The 18,579-nt window shown below is 43.8% G+C and overlaps 1 protein-coding gene and 1 long non-coding RNA gene across 4 annotated transcripts in view; one reads left to right on the top strand and one right to left on the bottom strand.

Moving 5' to 3' along the window:
* Positions 1–13,555, bottom strand: part of PLPP3 (phospholipid phosphatase 3) — a 65,137-nt gene extending 51,582 nt beyond the window's left edge. The window contains exon 1 of one of the 2 annotated variants that reach the window (XM_048861287.2): positions 12,898–13,555. In XM_048861287.2, coding sequence (XP_048717244.1) covers positions 12,898–13,036 — 139 coding nt within the window. In that variant the 5' untranslated portion in view covers positions 13,037–13,555. The remainder of the gene's footprint in view (positions 1–12,897) is intronic. The other variant, XM_048861286.2, reaches the window with a different exon arrangement.
* LOC125641404 (uncharacterized) lies at positions 9,359–17,733 on the top strand. Of its 2 annotated transcripts, none has more exons than XR_007358041.2 (3): positions 9,359–9,636; positions 13,699–13,915; positions 17,623–17,733. It is a non-coding gene; the product is annotated as an uncharacterized LOC125641404 (long non-coding RNA). The 2 variants fall into 2 exon arrangements; XR_007358040.2 differs by lacking the exon at positions 9,359–9,636 and adding an exon at positions 12,155–12,614.
* The last annotated feature ends 846 nt before the right edge of the window (positions 17,734–18,579 follow it).

Genomic DNA, 18,579 nt, shown 5'->3' with positions numbered 1-18,579 from the left:
AAAACCCCATCTGACTTTCTCATGGTTTTGTATTTGTCAAAGATTCATGCCAACTCAGTCAGAAAAATAAATGCCACAAAACTTGTCATTTAAGAAAAAACGTACAGACCAGCGCTTTAGAAACTTGCCCATATGCTAATCACTCTACTATTCAGCTTCAGAGTGAATAGGACTCCAACAATGGCACAGAAATACACTGAACCTATTCCACATTTCATGCCCCTTCACTCAAAATGTTGCTGTTACCTTGGTTTTTAACTGCTTTGTGGAAACTGCACCAGAATGACAGCTGTGTGCTAAAGCTGCACTCCTTCTGTGGGCATATGAAAGCGACAAAGATTTCTTGACTAAGAAAAACCCACTTTATTATCCTACTTAACATATTTGAATGGAATATAGGGCCTGATCCTGCAAACACTCGTATAAGTAAGGATTAGGCCTTAAAATAAAAGCATAGCCTTTTGTGGCTAGTCAAATCGGGAAGATTTTTGTTAGTTTGACAATTACAAGTAGGATAACACTTTGGTAAATCATTACGCTTTAGGATTAACCATTTGTACTATGTGTCATTGTTTAACAGATGTCTCATGTATATTTTTATCAAGGGACACCACAACTCTTCTGTTCCAGGTTTGGACGAGCCAGTTCCAAATGCAAAAGGTAGCCAGATGGCACGACACTCATTTCCCCTTATTTGAGAAGTACACATGACACTGTGGTCACTTAAACTTTAATAGGTTCGGTTAATCAAACATTAATTTTCAAAGTCCTAGCAGTCTAGTGTCTTACTGATAGATGCACAGAACTCCCATTAATATTAACATGAGTTATATGCATTCCTCCTTTGAGACGAAGTTTAAGGCAATGGACTGGGACTTGGGAGATCAGGGTTTAATTCCGTCTTCTGCCACAAGACTTCCTGTGTGACTTTGGGCAAAGTATTAGGGACCCAGTAGGATTTTCAAAAGCACCTAGGCACCTAGTTCCCATGTGAGTTAGGTGCCTAGACACTTTTGAAAATCCCAGTAGGTGCCTCTCTGTATCTTGAGGTACCTAAATACCTTTAAAAATGTGACCCTCCCTAAAAAAAAATCTCTGTAACTCAGTTTCCCACCTGAAAACTGGGGATAAAAATCCTTCCTTTTCCCCCCATCCTTGGTCTGTCTTGTCTGTTTAAACTGTAAACTCCTTGGGACAGGGGCTGTCTCTTATTATGCCTCTGTACAGCACCTAGCACAATGGGGCTCTGATTTCAATTGCAGACTCTATGTGCTTCTGTGATCCAAAAACAATAATAAATAATGCATCACAAGGAAGAAAAAAAACCCTGACGGTTTAAGTAATCATAGGATCAACTTGTTGTTTAACACACAGTGCACGACCCTCAGCTGGTGTCAACTGTCCTATTTCTATTGACTTCCACGGAGTGACACTGATTTACAGCAGCTGAGAATCTGCCCCAAACTATTAGACCAGCTGCAGAAAACAAATGCACAGGGAAATCCACTAAAAGGAACTCAACAGGGGATCAGTAAAGACAATGTCGTAATAAAATATTTTTAACTAGGGTTTCCCTTATGAAAATATCAGTTTAAAAACAAGGAGCGGGGCAATATATTTTTGCTAGGGCTTTAAAAAAAGCCACAGATTTTCGATTGCTGCTGCTAAGAAGTGTTTGGGGTTCTTGGACAGTTGCTATGGACACTGCACTTGTACACTGACTATAGTGAAAACTTTCCTGTAAACATCAGTGGGAAAGATAACTGGAGCCGTCTTCTGTATGAGTTCCGTACAGCATGAACTGACCTCAGCAAGAAGGTTTAAGGAAAGTGGCGTAACATCCAAAATGCCGAGTTGTAATTACTTTGAAAATATCAGAAAGACTGAAGAAGAAGAAAATGCTTCCACCACATTCACTGTTTGGTTTTTCTCTTTATAATTAAATGTTTGGGCAAATACATTGCAAGTCATGCAATTATGTCTAAACTCTGAATAAGTGTATCATGCAATGGATGATGGAATTCATATGCATTCTGTGGTCCCAGCTTCAGCACAGGTATGATCAGACCCTAGGGCAATGCTGTAAAAACTTTCCAAAACAGCTGTAACTTTGACAGGTTTACAATAAAACCATTTTGTGGTTAGTTACATATAGGTGTGATACCATTTTGTCACTTCCTTTTTGTGGTGGCAAGCATCCACAACTACCACCCTTCGAAGGAGCAAGCTGTCAGAAAACCTGTCATTTACTGCATGAAAGAGAGGAACGCCCAAGGCTGCTAACCAGCGAATCTCTGCCTTCCCGTTTGATCTAGGGAAAGGAAGAACAGGCCTTCTTTTCGGTTGGTGTTACTGATGAAACAAAAGTGACTCCTGATCCTGCAGTCTTTACTGCCCTGACCCTGCAAACACTTACATATGCATTTAACCCTAAGCACAGTTCCATTAAATTTCAGTGGACCTACTCATGTTTACCCATAAGAATTAATTAGTGTTTGCCGGATCATGGCCTCAGTAAGGGCAAGGCTTCACTGCAGAGTGAACTTGGACGATCAGCACTCAGGTTAGCCCAGCACTGGTGTGAATAGCCACAGTGCAACGCCCAACTCGCGTTATTGTGCCCTCAGGGCTGGATGCACTCACCTCCATGTGTGTTGCTAGGGCTTCCACGGACAGATCCCATGGTTCTCTGAGCTACAGTAAGCTGAGCCACTGTATGATTCTTTCCCAGTGAATTGTGGGATGGCATTAGAGGACAATCAGCACTCAAGGGAGTTAGCCTGCATCTTTGCTGCAAAGTGGGTGGTTTAGGGTTACCAGCCTGCCTGACAGCCTCACTTGGGCTTTATGACAGCCTCAGACAGCCCGGCCATCTCAGGCTGAACACGCCACTAAACCCAGGTGAGCGGGTTTTGTGCATGGGCAGGAGGGGAATTAGGGACAACACCTGAGTAACAGCCCACGTTACTCGGCAGTCAAGATGTACTTTGCATGGCTGAAATCAATGAGAGCTTAGCCAGAGTGTGGCCTGCAAAATTGGATCCTCGGTTATTTGAGCTATATTTCCTTCCTAGTTTATTAACCACTTTCTCACACACACACACACACACACACACATTATTTAGATCAATTTTAACACAGTGATACAAATACAAAAGGCATAAATATTATAACCATCTTGAGAACCAAACTCATCACAGGACCTGGAGTTCAATACATTAAATATGCCAAAACCATGTTGTTTAATAGTTAATATTGATTTGGGGAGACAAATAATTGCCCTCTCTCCCACTAGTCTGGTTAGAACTAACATCCAAAATACCCAACAAAATAAAGAATAAGACATTGTTGTCAGTGAAATAAAGGACAAAATTTGACAGAGTTGGAGTTTGTGGAAATCACTGATACACCTAATTTCTTTGGGATGAACGCAATTTCCATACTTTTAAAATATACTCTTTTGGGAACTATCTTACTCTTATTGCAAGTCTGATCCTTCCATCAAAAGCTATTTAAAGATGCTTCAACTCTTCTTTTCAGCAGCTGTCTACCTATTCAGCATGAAGGAAGTTTCACAGGAGTTCAGAAGCTCCTTCTATTGATTAAACCACACAGCTGTAATTAGGTCATCACATACAATGAAATGTGGAAAATGACACTTAAGTGCTCTAGCATGCTAGAAGGTGCAGGAGAGACAGGAGATAAAAAGAGAATGGAATTAAAGAAATATAAGGCATGTTTAAAAGTGATGGACATGAGTCTTCCTGATAGGTTAGAGCTCCTATAGGAAAAAGCTATCATTATTATTATTATTTGTATTTCCTGTGTCCAAGCTGTGAAGATGTCCCACAAATGGGATTCCCACTGACTTCAATGGCAATTCCATTCCTGGGCCACTTACAGGTTCAGACCCCAAATCTTCAAGCAGGCAGGTTTCAGGTACACAAGGAAGAGATGAAAGATGTGGTTACTGCAGCCTCCAAATGGGTGAGACATAGAGGACTCAATGAGCCCCGCACTGACTCTGGGTATTATGGTCTTGCCAACCCCACGCATTCAAAATTCATGAGTCAGGCTCCAAAAATCATGAGATTGGCTTAGAAATCATGAGATTTATAATACATGAATAGATGTTGGACTCTTTTAATTTACCATCCATTTTCTGAGCCTTTAGCTTTCACCCACGTCATGTTTTCAAGCTTCACCACACAACCACAAGGGCTAGAAATCTACTTTTTTTAGAAAACAAAAGCTGACATTCTCCCACAGTAACATAAATGCGCGAAGTGGAGCTTTAAGAAAAGTCATCAGACACAAAATAAAATCATGACATTTGGCAACATTGCGCCAATATCCTTCTGCGTGTGGGCAGAAAGCTCTATTTGGGGATGGGAGATTCCCTGTTCCCCGCCTTTCCCCTTTCTCTTATCACTAGACCATGCAGCTATGTATTTATGTACACAATATTTACTTAACCCTAATGGTAGTTGCACAGCATGCTGCAGTCAGACTGAAAACAGTCTACAGTTCTCTGCTATGGATGTACAGTACACTCCCCGTTATCCAAATGCCTGGGGGACATCCGAAACTTTCAGATAACCAGACGTTCAGATAACCGGAAGTGCTATTAACTAATGTAGGGCTACCTGGGGGACACACTGGGGATTTGGATAAGTAGGATTTTCAGATACAGGGAATTCAGGTAACTGGAATTATACTGTACTTACATAAAGATAGTCTACCCAAAGGATGGGAAGGCTGTTGCTTTTGACTCCACAGGTGTATCGTGTGAGTGAAGTATGGAGGATTGAGCTTGCCAAGTGCAGTGCCATAGTCCCTAATTTTTTAAAGGAACCTTAACTCAACTCTCCTTTTTGCAGCCACAAATAATCACCCACAATTCATTTCAGGCACAGATGGGGGCATGTAGGTGTCTAACTACCTATCTTGCACACACTAAATGGAATACCAAGGTTATGAACAGCATGCCCATAGTGTTTTGGATAACATCTTACTGCAACAACCTCACAGCAAGCCTCTGCCATACCTCTCAGCAACCTTCACACTGAAACATGCCTAGGTCATGTTCATTCAAACAAATGAAATGATCAGCTTCTCAGATATAGTGAGGCTGGCATCCACTAAGACAATGGCATACATCAAGGCAACCCAAATCAAATCTGAATTGCCTACAGTCATGTGTGATAAAACGAGATTTTAAAAGTCCCAAATTAATCAGTTTAATCTTGATGCTTTACTGGAAGGCAACAGAATTTTGTACACACATTTTTCCCCATAGAGAAAGTTACTAGATTACTCGTTCCCAAATTTCTAGATTACATACTTTGCTCATGTATGCATTTGAAATTTTTGCCAATATAATATTTAAGTTTATTTTTTAAAGTGAGATTTAGGATCAAACCAGGTCTAAAACTATATGTATATATAAAAGAGAGACATGGAGTCCTTTGAGCAAAGTGAAGAGATTTTTAAATGCTCAGTGGGGCTGCCTCTCAGTTGCTTCCAGATTTCCCAGCTGCAGCGGTTGTCTGCTGTAATGATTGCCCTGGACTGATGACAGTAAAGGAGAAAATTAAAGCTATGTTCAGACAGAGGAATGAGAAGTGTAGTGAGTTGAGAGTATAAGAGAAAACAGTCTAAAGCTTACAGCTGTCCAGTGTAAAAAATAATCTACCTAAGCCTCAAGACTCAAGAGAGTCTATCATTTGACTTCCAGGATTCCAACAACCACGTAGGCTAAATGAAATCTGCCTGTCATGTGGCACCATTAGGACTTTTGGAAAGTCACTACACCTATGTGAGCTATAGAAAAGTTCCTGAAGATCCAAATCTGCCCTATCGTCCTTGCTGGCAGAGTCCTCCCTGCTTCCATAGAAATGATGCTTGACTGAGTGCCGGCTGACAAAGTTCAGCTGGCTAGAGCTTTCCTGACGTAGGTCCCCTGCCAAGCAAAAAAGGCTGTTTTGTGCAGAGTACCCTATATTCATCAATTGTCTGGGCATCTTCCAATGCAGCCCAACTATAGGATATAGGGGAAGGGGCCCTTGCTGTGCAGGAGGCAAAGTGTGAAGGCAGATCTGTCTGGCCCATTACCCAACCACCTGCACCCAACCAATGCTCCAGGCAACTGGTCCAGTTTGTCCACAAGTCCGTAGATGGAGTAACAGGCTATCTACAAGCTTGCCTGGCCAAGGACATTCCCTCATGAAGGATCAGTTCAGTCTGTATAATAGCCGGACATGGATCCTCCTCCACTAGCTTGCCTCGATCTATATGTCCCACTCTCCAGGAAAACACTGCTGCTCAGTCGTACTGTCACGCTACTGTCAGTGGTACGGCTGCAGCGAGGCCTTCACTCTGAGGCCTGGTCTATATTACAGAGTTACATCAACGTAACTCTGAAAGCATCTACACTACAACGCTGCTCCCGCCAAATGTCATAACTTCACCACTGTGGTAGGCATGGTGCTTCGGTCAATGCAGTTAGGTCAAAGCAGTGTCGGTGCAGACACTGTGTTGACTGTTCTGGCTGTCAGACCATGGCCGCTGACAGCGTGGGGCATTGTGGGGTGCTGTCAGCCCGGAGCGGTCAGCTAAATCAGTGGATGCACTCCTGGTGAGGATGCACACCTCTGAAAGAAGGGTAGCGTGGACATGAAAAATTGATTTAATTACTGTGGTGGCTGTATGTCAACGTAACTTCAGTTGACTTAATTTTGTCGTGTAGACTTGCCCTCAGAGTCATAGTGCATATTAACATGAGGCGGAGAATATCCTGTGTTTGCTCTCCAGGGACGGCTGTGTGCGTCTTGGTTGCTTTTTCACCCTATCCTGAGTGCACATGCTCTAGTCTTCAGCTCTCCACGGTACTATGTTATTCTGTAATCCCTCCTGCCATAACTAATGGCAGTTTGCCAACACAGAATTTCTGGCTAGCTTCTGTGTCTGGGCTTCAGGTAGCAGACACTCTTTCCTTTTGCCGTGCATTACTGTTGCCAAATGCTGCTCTGTGCATGGAGGAGAAGTGTCAAAGACTGTCAGCAAAGATAAAGGAATATATGATTGTTGGGCAGAGCTTAATACACAGGTGGAGCTAGACACTCCCATCAAGAGCAGGGGCTTCTCCCTCCCTGGCTATAAATCTTTCCTACAGTGAGGTAGAGAGCTGCATGCTTGTCCTACACTTTACTCTTTGAATGTGAAGCAGTGCTTGCTCCTATTTCACTGTGTAGCTAGAGCACTGTAGAGATTTAACTCCTTCCTGGCAGACCTGTGAGTATATCATTTTCTGGTGAAACACAACAAACAACCAAGAGGATGCATGACTAGGGACTCTTAACTGGCTTGCTTGCTGTCCTAGCAATTTCAAGAAGTATACTCTTATTCTCTAAACAGAGTGATGAGGAAGGAGACAGAGAGGGGTTTTTGTTGTTGTTGTTGTTTTTCAGATTACCTATTTTAAAGTCCAGCTAAGTAAGGTGCTTATTTCTGTTAATGAATCAAGCTGACATAAAATCTGTGGACATTGCTCAAAGCCAAAAATAAAGGTTAAAATCATCCATGTTACTCATAGATTCATAGACTTTAAGGTCAGAAGGGACCATCATGATCAGCTAGTCTGGGTTCCTGCACATGGCCGGCCACAGAACCTCACTCACCCAGTCCTGTAATAGACCCCTAATCTCTGGCTGAGTTACTGAATACTGATGGAGGTGTTGTCTGTATAAGCTTTAATCAACTCAAATATATTTCACTCAGAGTCCCATGCTTAGAAAGTTTTAGAACTCTGATAACAAGGAACGAAAGGTAAATGTGTAAACAAGCAAGACACATGACCTGGTCTGTTTCAAAAGATCTTCATCCAGGTCTAATCCATTCAACCTGTAATTAATTGACAGCCAGTAAAATGAACCCTTTCCTGCTAGCTTTTCAGTTAGTTTATTCCCAGTGATCCCTCTGTAATAAAGATGTGACTCCTTCTTTTAAGTGGCAAAGAGTCCTGTGGCACCTTATAGACTAACAGACATATTGGAGCATAAGCTTTCGCAGGTGAATACCCACTTCTTCAGATGCACATAGTGGAAATTTTCAGAGGCAGGTATAAGTGTTTTAAGTCTTTTAAGTGTTTACCACTCTCCGCACATCAAGATAAACATTTTACTTAGTGATGAGTGGAAAGGTGGGCTAGGTTCCCATAACTATTCACATTTAGATTAAAGTTAAAGGAAGCACCTGAGACAGGCTACTGTACTTATTTCCATCTGGCTGTCTCAGAATAAATGTTTCACATCTAGGGGGAAAAAAAAAGTCTAGATAATCTCCTTCTCATTGGTAATTTTGCTCTCAGAAGGGAGTCTATACAGAACTAACTCCTGGAAAGTTAATAGTGGAGAAAGCATGTTTTTAATGGAAATTTTTAAGAATATTTTATATTTCCCTCCTCCCCCAATATTTATTCATATCCCTGGTAGAAGTAAATATGGCATCATAGAATAGTGCAAATGAAAAGGAAACTTTTACTATTTTTATGAATTACCTCCAAATCAGAAGAGCCTAAGGACTTGTCTCCTTGTCATTCTGTATGTTATGGGCCAGGTTCTCAGCTGGTATAAATCAGCACAGGTCCATTGAATTCAACAGGCCTTTGACGGTTTGCACCAGCTGAGAATCTGGCTCAGTGTCTTTACTACTGCCTCCCACCACCATAAAATAGATCACTTTTTTCATTATAGTTCTGAACAGGAGTCACTACTCTTCATTTTACTAAACAACTGAACACTCATCTTCTTAAATTTTTCCCATCTTTGCCAATAGATCACATTTCCTTTCACTGAAATACCATCTTTGCATCACAAACCAAGTGAACACGAGACAAACTGAACTAAAACAGGCCTTTTTCTAAAGAGCTCAAAGGTATAAATGAAGATTAGATGGGAATCAAGAGCTCATGAACACTGCAAAATTTTACTGGGTTCTCTTCCACAGATGAGATTATATTAAGATGGTAATGACTCTTCTTCTGTCAGCTGGTCAGCAGAAAAGTTCCTTCCCTTGAAGTTAATAACTTCTGATCTTTGTTACTGTATTTGCACATGGTAGTTGTGTCACAGAATAATCCCCCAACAATCCTGAAATCATTATTAATTTGAGTATATTTGTAAAGACCTTCCACACAAGTGCATCATGGTTACAGGTTATATAATTGTCTTACTATGTTTTACCAACTCTCTGCATCTGCACATGATTAAGCGAGACTCAGACTCCTTCCTTCAGCTGTTCAAATTATGCTCTCACTTTCAAATGTTACTCAGATATACTAGAATATTCACCATTCCCTTTCTGCTCTCACCTGAAATAATCAGCATAAAACAACATAAAGGGGCAGTTACACTGCATACATTATCCATTTCTAACATCAGTTGTAAATTGGTGCTTTGGTAACATATGTCAGATAATTCTTGTAGGGTTTAGGAATCCAGCCTGCAAAACTTTACTCATTCAAGTAGTACTTGCTCATGCAAGGAGTCAACAGAACTCACGTGAGTAAAGGGTTGGAGGATTTGACCTGTAGGAATCATTTCACCAGGAATTTAACCTTCTGTTTAGAAGAATGAGGTAAGTCAAGCTAGTTTATATGTTTCTACTTTTATCAGTTTTATATAGAGCATATCAAATGTTTTATTTTTTCCAGATACAAGAAGATTAAGCTTTCTGCACTAGTCTGTATTCCTGTGGGAATATAAAGAGAAAACCATGTCTCTCTTCTTAATATATTAGTGCCTAGTAATAGAGAACAGATGATCAATAAACTACGCAAAAATTAAATCAAACTGACAGTCTTCAGAAAAATGTGCTCTAAGCAGAAACAATTGTTTTAAAGACTGTGGTGTCTAGAATATTAAAATCCCATGCTTCTGTTATTAATTTATTTGTTGGAAGCCAGTCGACTTTTCCTGCATGCATGTGTCAATTAGATAGTCAACCTTATACATAACTATTTTCAAATGCTAGATGTTTCAGCATGCAAGGTATTTGGAAAGAAACTGTTGACAATACTATACTTTCCTTTAAATGCAAAAGCAGAGTTTCTCTAGCAAAGCAAATCAACAGATTTCTAGATATGTTACTACAAGATGTCTTAAATCACTTTCTTCGGTGCACACACAATACTTCAAGGAAATAGTTATTTTTTATTCTGTAAATACATATAATGAGATGTCTGTACCTTTGAGGGGGAAGGGGAAGGCTGGACTAGAGCAAATGATGTATCCCAACAACCAAAAGTAACCTACAATGCCCACCGTTTCCTTCTCAGCTGTTTCTAAACTTCATGAAATGTGCTTAGTCATTTGTTATGTGTTTAGTTGTTTGTTACACAGCAGCCATCTCCATCTGTAGCTGCCTTTGAAGCTTACAAAAGGGGAGTAAGTATGGTTATTCAGATGCCATAACTGAAGCGCAGAAAGTTGAATTCCCCAAGGATACACAGCAAGTCTGCACTGGAAACAGGATTGGAACCCAGGTCTGGGATTTCTAGCCATATGATTGATACACTAGACCACAGTGCCCCCTGGACACTGTTTAGAGCCATATCCTTTTTCTTTTGTTGCCAGCACAGTGTGTTGTGATACATCATTTTGAGGGGCGGTGGCGGCGGGGGGGGGGGGGGGGGGAAGAAGAAGCTGCAATAAACCCCAAGTGCTTTCTCCAGTCTCTACGCTATGTTTGGCACATGGATTTTATACATTTCTATGCACATTTTTTCCCTATGTGGGAAGAAGGGAATTGCTGCTTGCAAAAATCAGCCTAAAAGCCTACCCCATTGGTTCTTTTTCCTGTCCATTACAGCTGTCAGAAAAGTTAGTGGTGCTACTTTCCAGCATTACGAACTTGTGTCTAAGAGAGTATGAAGAGAAGCAGGGAGCCTGATCCTACTCCACTGAAGCAAAACTCTCCCCAGGAGCACTGTAGGATCTGGTCTCTATTTGGTTAAGAAAAAAAAAACACCTTCGCCAGCCCCTCACAGCCACCGAAACACACGTGCCATGCTTTTCTTGAGTTTGCCTTATGAGTCAGGGATGGGTTACTGCAAATAGTTAACACATTCTTATCTGTGTCCACACAGTCCGTAAGGGAAAATGAGCATTTGACAAAGTCTTTCTGAGATTAAGAGGATTGTTCTGATCCTCTGAGTTTAAGTGTTAATCATCATATGACACATAATAGAGTAATGAGAGAGGGCTTTCACCTCCTGAAATAATGTCTCCGAGTCCAGCAGCTTGACACAGCATCTCAGTCAGCATTTACAAACTATACAGCGCCTGAGGGGAACGGGACGAGTTTGTTTTCACAAGCGTGACTTATTATGTCTTGTCCTTGCATTAATTTACACTGGGGAGGTATTATTATGATTGTGAGAGTGCTTTTAACACGTTATATACATGCAGCAGGTCATGGCATTGGGTAATATCAACACAGATTACTCAGCACATGGTCAGATCCTCATCTGGTGTAAACTGGTGAACCTCCAATGCAGTCAGTAGAATGGGGCCAGTTTACACCAGCCTGGGGGTCTTTTAATTGCACAACCTGGCCTGATTCAAGAGGAAGCAGGGCCTGGCTTCTTTATCATTGTAATCTCTCTATGAAACCTCTATCATCATATCAAAACAAGGCCTGGTAGCTAAATTTATTACAAGTAAAAACTGTGAATTCATCAGTCTCCTGACTTAATCTGACCTAGCCAGATCTCTTTCAGAGAGTTTTCTGAACTTGAAGCATGCCTGTTTCTTGATTAATGAGGTCCATCGCTACTGTGGGAGATGAGTGGTTGTCAGCCCTGTGGCATATCAACTGCTGTATCTCACTCTTTTCAACCTCTTACACTGACCTGTGTAGAACCAAGTCCACCCATAAGACCAATATGTTTCTCCTCTTTTTGCTTAGTTGCAGAGATATACTTGCACTGTAGTCTGAAAAAAACTAAAACCCTGAAGCCATCAACAACCTGGTAGGACAAACCACACATTATCTCCAATCTGTAACCACTGCCTCCCCTCCCCCCTGCAGTTGTTGTATTTTGCAGAGGGACAGACTACATGCTCCCAACAGACGAAATCTGCGATGGCACCTTTCAAACTATTGTTTAGACTCAAGCAAAATGAAAACCATGCCTGTTCCCCTCTCTGCTCCTAAAGCTAGCAAGGGTGGGAGATGCTGTGTTTACATACTGAGGACAGACAGAAGCTCTGCTCGCTGCTGGGACATCCATTTTATTTGGATTGACACCAGGACTACTTTGTGTTTTCAATACATCGCTGTGGCTTTCACAGGGGGGAAAGGAGGGGGCTTTCGAAAGCCAAACCAAGCCGCGTTCATTGCCCCAGTGGCCTTTAGCAACCTCTTCACAACTTTGTCCCTACTTTTGTAACAAACTTCCCGGGATGGGGCTTTGGTTTGCACACCGCCAGTGTAAACTGCCACTCTAGCAAATCTTTGCAGTGCTTTTTTTTTTTTTGGGGGGGCATAATTTTTCAAACAGGGCGAGCAGACTGGGACTATACAGCTGACTGCACGCGAGCAAAAGAGAGAAGGTAAGGGGGACAAAAAGACCTCTTGCAAAAGAGACCGCCAGCAGCTGCAAAACTCTGAAAAATGCAAGGGGGGGGGGAGAAGTTAGCAAGTCAGATGCATTTGCAAAAGGCAAAAAAAAAAAAAACAAACGCCAAAGCTCTTCCTTTTCAGTTTCAGCAGAGAGCGAGCGGCAAGGGGGGGGGGGGCCCGGGGGACAGCCGAGAAAGAGCCGCGAGGGCTGCCCCAAGAAAGTGCATGAGCCACAGGAGAGAGAGAGGAAAGTTGCGGGCCGGCGACGCTCACCCATGAGAAGGCAGAGGAGGTCCAGGCAGATGAGCAGCCCTTTCTTGCTGCTGCTCTTGGCCGGGTTGTTGTTCAGGGCAGGGCTGCCCCCGTTCTTGCTCTCCGGGGCGATCGCTTTGTCGTACTTGTAACTCTGCATGATCTGGGGGGGAGCAGACGCGGTCCCCGAGCGGCGATCCAGGCGCTGGAGCGGCAGGGGCGCGCTGCCCGGGCTGGGCTCGCGGGAGGCGGTCGCTGGCGGACAGGCTTTGTTTAGGCGGTGGTGTGGCTGCAGTATAAACTTCTTCCCGGCGGGGGAAAGCAGGGGAGGGACAGAGGGAGGCGAGAGGACGTTTGTGATCGTCTGAAATCGTTCAGTGTCCTCGCGGGGAGAGAAAAATAAAGGCGAGGGAGGGGGGGGAAAAGGAAAATGCGATCGAGAAAAAGGTTGCCAAGTTTGGAAATCACCAAGTCCGGGGGGATGGTAGTAGCGGCCCCGCAGCCCCCTTTGGATGCTGGCTCAATGAATGGAAGTTGGGATCTTGCAAAGCAACTTCCCCAGCCGGTTTAACACAAAGCTCTGGTTCGGATTGGGGACTGCTGCTTCTGCCGCTGGCAGGGGCTGGTGTCTGTACTTTTATTTCACAAGGTCCTTTCCACCCCTTTAACAACACACACACACACACACACACACACACAGAGAAAAGAAACCCGAAGTCACTCTGGCTCTGATGGGATATCCAAGTACAGCCCCCTTCCTGAAGCTGACATATACATATGATAATTAACTCCACATTGTTTTATTTTTTTATTTTTTTGCAGAGGGAAGAAAAGCGAAAAAAGAAGTCAGGAAAAGCTTCTCTCCAAGCAGAAGGGAGCCCCTAGTGTCCACGATCCAAGTGTAAAAAGAAGAAGAAGAAGAAAAAAAAGAAAACGTTTTCAGGCTGGAGAGGATTTCCACATTTCGGGGGAGGGAGACGTGGTGGCAAATGCCTCTTTAAATCTCTCCACTGGGTTTTTCTTCTGATCGGCTCGACAGGTGAGGTGTGCTGAGATCAACCCCCTCGGAGGGAGCTCAGCTGCGCTCTGTTGTGCCTTGTGACCCAGTATTTTGAAACCTCTTTGCAAGCACCCTACTATGCCAGACCACAAACAGGGCTACAGAAGCAGGTTTGGGTCTCAGCTGCTCTTGGGGGCCTGGACACAACCAGGGCACAGTATGTAGGGAATAGGTTGACCACAAACATCCCTCCTGGCTGCTTAATCCAATGGCATAATCCCTCCACAAAATTGGCTGCTTTGCCGGGCTGCAGAAGGAATGTTGTGTTAATGAAGCTAGAATAACTAAAGCATTTAGATTTTTGGCTTGAACAGTCCCAGAGTTATAAGGCTGCACACACACTATTTACCCAGGATTATTACCTCTGTTGATCTCCCCTTTGATCTGATTAAAAATTGCCTAGGAAGTAATGGAAATTCTGCCTTGGAATCCTGACTGGCAGGGTTGTAATTTTAACAACCCTGAGTTGAAGGCAGGGAGACCAAGGTATGGAGATGCTGGAAATTGAATTAAAGGGACACTGTTAAGGACATGTATGCAGTGTCCTTGTAGCCAGTCAGTCCCAGGATATTAGAGAGACAAGAAGGGTGAAGTGATATCTTTGATTGGACCAATTTCTGTTGATGAGAGACAGAAGCTTTTGAGCTTACACAGAGCTTTTATGCTTAAGGATGCCACCTGCCCAGGGGTGGTGGGTTTGTAGAAATTTTGGTGGTGCCCAGAACCTGCCCCCACCCAAACTCTGCCCCCCCATCTGCCCAAGGCTCTGGGAGGGAGTTTGGGTGGGGGAGGAGGTCTGGGGTGCAGGCCCTAGGCTGGGGCAGGGGATTGGGGTGCAGGCTCTGGGAGGGAGTTTGGGGGTGGGAGGGGGTGCAGAGGGAGGGGGTGCAGGTTCTGGGAGGGAGTTTGGGGATGGGAGGGGGTGCAGGGGTGAGGGCTGTGGGGTGTGGCTGCAGATGAGGGGTTTGGGGTATGGGAGGGGCTCAGGGCAAGAGTAGGGGTGTAGGGGTGAGGGCTCTGTCTGGGGCTGGAGATGAAGGGTTTGGGGTGTTGGAGGTGCTCTGGCTTGGGCAGAGGGTTAGGGTGCGGGGGGATGAGAGCTCTGGCTGGGACTGGAGATGAGGGGTTCGTGGTGTTGTAGGGGGCTCAGGGCTGGGGTAGAGGGTTGGGGTGCAGGAGGGTTGAGGGCTCTGGCTGGGGGTATGGGCTCTGGGGTGGGGCAGGGCTGGGGATGAGTTTGGGGTGCGGGCAGGCTGCTTCAGGACAGGGGCCAGAGAGGAGGACTCCCCCCAGCCCTTTCCCTGCTGGTAGCAGCGAGCTCATGGGAATGAGCCCCCCTTTCCCGCCCCCCCAGCAGCACACTCACCCCCACCACTGTCACCACATGTGCTCCTGGGGCCCCTCTCGGGTCCAGGAATCTCCCTCGCCTCCCCCGTGGTCGGTGCCGGGGGTGCTTCATGCACCTCCTCCCCTGCTGTTGCCCCTGACTGTAGCCTCACTAGGGGTGAGGAATGGGGCTGCCCCCTTGCCCAGCATGGGGCAGGAGCGGTGACTGCGGGAGGGTGGGCCCCCTGTGCTGGTGGAGGGTCCTTCTGGAAAAGGGAAGGGTCTGAGGTGGAAGGGCAGGCTCAGTCAGTCTGCCCTGGCAGTGGAGTTGTGGGGCACTAGGACCCTGCGGCAGCAGTTGCTGCAGGGAGGCAGCATGGAGCTGCATGGCAGAGACAAGAGGCAGGGACGTTCTGCTCCAGGGCCCAGGGAGGCATCCGGGGACAGACTCAGGGGAGGCGTGGGGGGCAGCAGGTGGGCCTGCGGGGGTACACCCGGCCCCAAATATTAGTGGAGCTGGGCCCCTGGGCTCTGAATATTGCTGGTGCCAAGGCACCACGTGGAGATATAACTCGCTGCCCCTGTTCCTGCCTACACCTTACGCTGGAGTGGTCCCTTCAGTCATTGCCCAAGGAAAGCACCCACTGGACCAAACCCTGTGTTGAATGACAGCCTGTGCAATCACAGTGCTTCCAGTGTGCACTGAGGGGGACTGGTCTTGTTCTAGTTAATAAGAAGCAACTCTGAAAAGAGCAACCCTACAATAACAAGCTTATGTATATTCTGGGTAGGAGGGTAGTAAGTTTCCAGTGAGGAAACACGTCTAGGTCAAGCATCCAAGTGTGGCATTTCCAGTAACATTCTAAGAAACACTCACATGAAGGTCAGGGGGATTATCGTATGTGAGCGACTACAGGATAGCACCTCCAAAGTTTCCTGTGAACCTGTTTAGACAAAGCCCAAATGAGCCTGAAACTCCACGTGTATCCATTTCCTGTGGCATTGCAGATAATGGTAAACCTGCATCCAAACACCTCTAGCGAAATCCTACTTGCCTTACTCACATATGCATTCTCACAGGATTTTTTCTCTCGTGTCTGATATGAGTATTAAATTTACTCTCATTTTTTACATGAATTCATTATCAGTTGTGATTTGGCAGGAACCCCTCTTATGCTCCAATACAGCCTACCTCAGTGGCTCTCAACCTCTCCAGACGATTGTACCCCTTTCAGGAGTCTGATTTGTCTTGCATACCCCCAAGTTTCACCTCACTTAAGAACTACTTGTTTACAAAATCAGACATAAGAATACAAAAGTATCCCAGCACACTATTACTGAAAAACTGCTGACTTTCTCATTTTTACCATAGAATTATAAAATAAATCAATTGGAATAATAATATTATACTTACATTTCAATGTATAGTAAGTAGAGCAGCATAAACAAGTCATTGTCTGTATGAAATTTCAGTTTGTACTGACTTCGCTAGTGCTTTTTATGTCGCCCATTGTAAAACTAGGCAAATATCTAGAGGAGTTGACGTACCCCCTGGAAGACCTCTGTGTACCCTCAGGGGTACACATACCCCTTGTTGAGAACCACTGGCTTACGTGGACCTTAGATCTGCATGCGTCTTCGCTTTATTCTCCACTTGAGCAGAAGCCATGTCTCTGCCACTGTGCCGCCTACAATGCACTCATCTGAGCTGGTGTGTTGGGGGGGGGGGGGTCATAATTTGCTGCTGGCCTATAACACAAGCTAATTAGTTGCTCTGGAGCAAAAGGAAATTGTGGGGTACAGTGTCTTCAGGGGCTCCTTCAGGGTTCCTTGTTCAGGGCTGTTTTTAAAGGCCCCATCTAGTCCTAAGAAATTTGCAACTGGTTCACAATAACAGTCAACAGTATCCAGAGAGTTTCTTGCATCAGTGTTAGACGCTTAGAAAAAACAGCAAGAGACTACTACTGACTGTAGTCAAATGTGACTTTTCTGTTTGGTAGCTCATGGCCTATGAGATGAGTTCATTCGTTGAAGAACGCTTCGTTTCAGCCTGCATTAGGTTGTTTCAAAATATGTTGACTGTAGATTATCCCAGTGTAGAATTCTCTAGATTAAATTCAAGTACCTTTTTAAAGTGAGAGGGGGGAAAACTGTTATTGTAACGGCAAATGAAAAAAAAAGAGGCTTTTCTTGTACTTCAAGGGAAAGTGAGGGGGTGTTTAAATTAAAGTTCTTCATTTCCATTTACAAGACCCTTCAGGCTATTAATGTTTACGTTTTCATAACAAAATGATTGTACTGTTAATTGATTCATGCAATTGCACACAATTTAGTCCAAATTTTGGATTTTTTTTCTTAAGGGAAAAGAACACTACAATTCTCCATTGCAAAGCGTGAGCTGATCAAACCGTTAGCACTGAAGAGCAGCTTTAAGACTTTAGTTAATAAAATGCCAGAGAGATTCATAATAATTTGGTATGTTGTTTATTCATAAATTCAATTATTTAATAAATTATGCATTAGCTATCATTTTAGGGCCCAATCTTTCATTTCTCCCATACTCAACTTTCCAAATGGGGGCCAGATTTACTTCACTAAGTCACTTGATTTACACCAGCAGAGAATTTGACCCTGGCTGTTTTGGGACCTAGTCCTAATCCCACTGAAGTCAATGACAAAACTCATCAGCTTCAGCAGAGGCAGGATTGGGCACTGGGTGTAAAAGGAGTGCCAGATCAGGCTTCATCATGATAAACTATGTTCATAGCAAAGGTCGTTACTGATCAGAATTGTATCTAATTGTTTAATGGGAATATTTTAAACACATATATTAAAATGATAATTACATTTCATTTATTTAATCTTGATATTTTAATGAATAACTGAGTTTAATAAGCAATCTCACTAAAAACTTCCCATTCAGTTATATTCACTTTAAAATTGAGAGAAGCATGAGTAGTCATTACATTTCAGCCCGGTGGTTTCATTCAATCTCAAATTGACTCCAATTTGTACTTTTTAACATGAATTTCTTTCTAAATTCCGTTGAGATCCTTCAGAAAGAAAGACACTAGATAAATGCAGGATATTAGCTATCTATCATTTCTTTTACTCTTCCGTTCTCCTATCTCACTTCTCCCATCTTTCTCCTTGTGTCTCTTTATCTCCCAATCTCAATTTCTAAAAAATTGTTTGAAGTTTCAGATGGAGAAAAGTAGAAAGGCAAATCAAGGTGACTCAGACCTGTGGAACTCATTTCCCTTGCAAGTCACTCAGGACAAGAATTTAGCAAGTTTCAAAAAGGGATTGGACATTTA

The sequence above is a fragment of the Caretta caretta genome, chromosome 8, assembly GCF_965140235.1.
Source record: "Caretta caretta isolate rCarCar2 chromosome 8, rCarCar1.hap1, whole genome shotgun sequence".
Lineage (NCBI taxonomy): Eukaryota > Metazoa > Chordata > Testudines > Cheloniidae > Caretta > Caretta caretta.
The sequence above is the reverse complement of the archived record's forward strand: the minus strand, read 5'-3'. Positions and strand labels throughout refer to the sequence as shown.